Here is a 3,175-nt window from a genome sequence, read left to right as displayed (position 1 = left end):
TGTGATGTGACCCTGTTCCCCTCACACACACGACGCGTTACTCTGCGTTGCGCAAAACTTCGCATTTGAACAGTCAATAGCAAATACTTAAACTAGTAACAAAACATATTTACAGTCGCTGATTCAAAAGCCCCAGATTGTCATAGCAAAGTCATAATTTACCCTTTTTCCCCCCATTTTTTTTTAGAAATAGCGTTTGTGCACAGCCAGACTCCTACTCTTATAGGTTCAAAAAACTGTCGTCCATAAAATGAGTTGCACAAATTCGAACATCTGGGTTGTGCTGTTCTGTTGTAAATAAATCTTAAACAATGATTCCTAATTGCATCTACTTCCGGAAGGCCAAATAAAGTGCTTTTGCTTTCGCACTGAAACACACACCGTCTCCCTGACATGCTGTATCAACACTACTGCTGTTCCTGAAACCATGCCTTCTTTCTTTGCGTGCACATTTGGGCGGCATTATGCTAATATTTCCACATAGTGACGTAGATATGTGGGGGCGTGTTAGAACGAGCCGTTTTAGGTAGGCGTGGTTGACTCTTAACTTTTATAAAGAATATATCTTTGGATTTGAGACTTTAGTCTTTGCAACTTTACAGATCTTCTTTATGCACCAAGAGCTTGTAACACTCCAAAGAGAAAGGAAAACTTGAAATCGCATCATATGACCCCTTTAAAGTCCATGAGACCATAAGGTGTCCCATTTGTCATTTTATGAATCAGCAAGCTATGCAGCATTACGTATGTGAAGTGTAGACTTAGAAGAAGACTCCAAGGGATGAGGGCAACATTTGAGACAGGTTCCTTGTCTTTATAGAAAACTTTCTGCACTCTAGCCATTTAGCCTATGTAAGTATGGCCACAGACAAGATAAAAGGGAGAGACAGAGAGAGAGAGAGTGAAGACAAGTCAGGTCAGTAGGGATTCCGATCAAACTATTAATTCTGGGCTGTTGCTTAGCAACTAGCCACACTAAGATTCTGAGCACTCCACGCAGATCTCATTAAACATTTAAATGGAGCAGAAGTGGCAACCAGTGACCCTCAATTGGCTTTTAATATGCAGGATGAACGAGTGATTCATGTCAGGCTAACACCTAGTATTATTACTTATTACTATGTACAGCATTTTCTTTTAGTATTTAGCTAAACATCTATTCATCCATCCTCCCAGGGCAAAAGAACAAACCTGCGTAAGACGAGCTCGGATCGCATCAACCACGGAATGCGTGTGCACTTTAACTCTCTGGCTCTTCTGTTGGACTCCTCTTTAGAGGGCGAGTATGACCTCGTCCAGAGGATCATATATGAGGTAAGGAACAGGCCAAGATCAGTTACATACTTGGTCCACTAGTGAGTAATATAACTAGACATATAGGTATAGCTAGTTAGCATTTCAAGTATATGTCTCAATGTCATATCCAGGTAGAAGACCCCAGTTTACCCAATGATGAGGGCATCACTGCTTTGCACAATGCTGTGTGCGCTGGACACGCGGAAATCGTAAAGTTCCTGGTGCAGTTTGGAGTGAATGCGAATGCCGCAGACAGCGATGGATGGTGAGCGAAAAACATTTATGTAAACCCAGTAAAATTCTGTCCATAAGTTGAATACAACAAAATTAAACGTCTCTTTCTCTCTGTTAGGACTCCCCTGCACTGCGCTGCTTCTTGTAATAACGTGCAAGTATGTAAGTTCCTGGTGGAATCAGGAGCTGCTGTATACGCCACAACCTACAGCGATATGCAGACAGCGGCAGACAAGTGCGAGGAGATGGAAGAAGGTTATGCCCAATGCTCACAGTTTCTCTATGGTGAGAAACCTGTTCTCTCATTATGAAACTTTACGAAAGAGGACTTCTTGTAGCTCAACTGGTAATTTATCGCAATAAATCTGTAGCGTTGAGGTGTTTTTTTCACAGGTGTGCAGGAGAAGATGGGCATCATGAACAGGGGCATTGTTTATGCCCTGTGGGACTATGATGCTGAGAGTCCGGACGAGTTGTCCTTTAAGGAAGGAGACTGCCTGACCATCCTACGAAGAGAGGACCGTGAAGAAACAGAGTGGTGGTGGGCGAGATGTGCTGACAATGAGGGCTATATACCTCGCAACCTCCTCGGGGTGAGGAAATACATTTTTTTTAAGCTTTCTCCTCGTCATTTAATCTTGGACATCCTTTTTTTTACTACAGATTGCTCATATTTGTTTTTCTTCTGTAGTTATACCCCAGAATCAAGCCCAGACAGAGGAGCCTTGCATAAACTCTCCAAATCAGCGCTTATGTGCCTGGAGTTTTGTCTATCATTTCAACAGTCACTTAGTTCTGCAGAGCAAAAGGACATTTTGAAGATGAACGCATTACATTTACATGGTGAAGAAAATAAGAATAGTTTCATGTTGGTATGTTATACATGTTTTTAAGGTTAAAAGCTTTGGTAGAAAAGGTAGACATAGATGCATATTTCAGAAGCAGTTTCAAGCATGTATAGTAAAGTGAAAGAGGAATGAAGAATTTATGAATGGTACAGATGCATTAATAGTCATCTGAGTATTATATCTCATATGAAGGATGTCAGATTTAGTAGTGTAATTTTTCATCTTTTTGAACAAAGTTTCTGTATTCACAAATGCTGATTTGTTTCACAAAGTGCAAAACAAAAAGCATTCATCTTTTGAAGGAAAATAAAGAGTTTTATATAATTTTTTTTTCCTGTTTATTTTATTCATAATGCCATGTTATGTAAACCTATTCTTATGGTGCTTGCTGCTATGCTACAACAGTGTGTTCTGTGAACAATTAACAATTTATTGCGCAAAGACAGCTTTCATTTATCATAATAAAACTTGTCAAAACTCTTGGCTCACTGTTTTTGTCTTTTTCCCATTTGGTTTCTATGAGACTGTTTCTGGTTCAAAAAACATTTATGGTAATACATTTACAATGGAAGTCTATGCAGCAAGGCATTGCACTGGAATAAGCTTTAACATTGAAAAATACCGTTTCAAAAGTATAGAACCAAGACCAAACCAGGTAACCTACAGGCAAAATGCATAATCACTGTATACCATAAAAATACAAGCTTCACATTTCTGCAGATACTTGCCCTATAGACTTCCATCACAAGTGCACTGTAAACCCATTTTGTGTTATTTTTTAACTGTCCCAAATATGG

At 39.6% G+C, this 3,175-nt stretch overlaps 1 protein-coding gene across 1 annotated transcript in view; it reads left to right on the top strand.

Moving 5' to 3' along the window:
* Positions 1–2,836, top strand: part of LOC107559558 (apoptosis-stimulating of p53 protein 2-like) — a 5,416-nt gene extending 2,580 nt beyond the window's left edge. The window contains exons 2-6 of the mRNA XM_016243441.1: positions 1,177–1,314; positions 1,428–1,561; positions 1,649–1,815; positions 1,924–2,123; positions 2,222–2,836. Coding sequence (XP_016098927.1) covers positions 1,177–1,314; positions 1,428–1,561; positions 1,649–1,815; positions 1,924–2,123; positions 2,222–2,263 — 681 coding nt within the window. The 3' untranslated portion in view covers positions 2,264–2,836. The remainder of the gene's footprint in view (positions 1–1,176; positions 1,315–1,427; positions 1,562–1,648; positions 1,816–1,923; positions 2,124–2,221) is intronic.
* Positions 2,837–3,175: the final 339 nt, after the last annotated feature.

This window comes from Sinocyclocheilus grahami, unplaced genomic scaffold (genome assembly GCF_001515645.1).
Source record: "Sinocyclocheilus grahami isolate Dianchi unplaced genomic scaffold, SAMN03320097.WGS_v1.1 scaffold691.1, whole genome shotgun sequence".
NCBI classification, from domain to species: domain Eukaryota; kingdom Metazoa; phylum Chordata; class Actinopteri; order Cypriniformes; family Cyprinidae; genus Sinocyclocheilus; species Sinocyclocheilus grahami.
The sequence above is the reverse complement of the archived record's forward strand: the minus strand, read 5'-3'. Positions and strand labels throughout refer to the sequence as shown.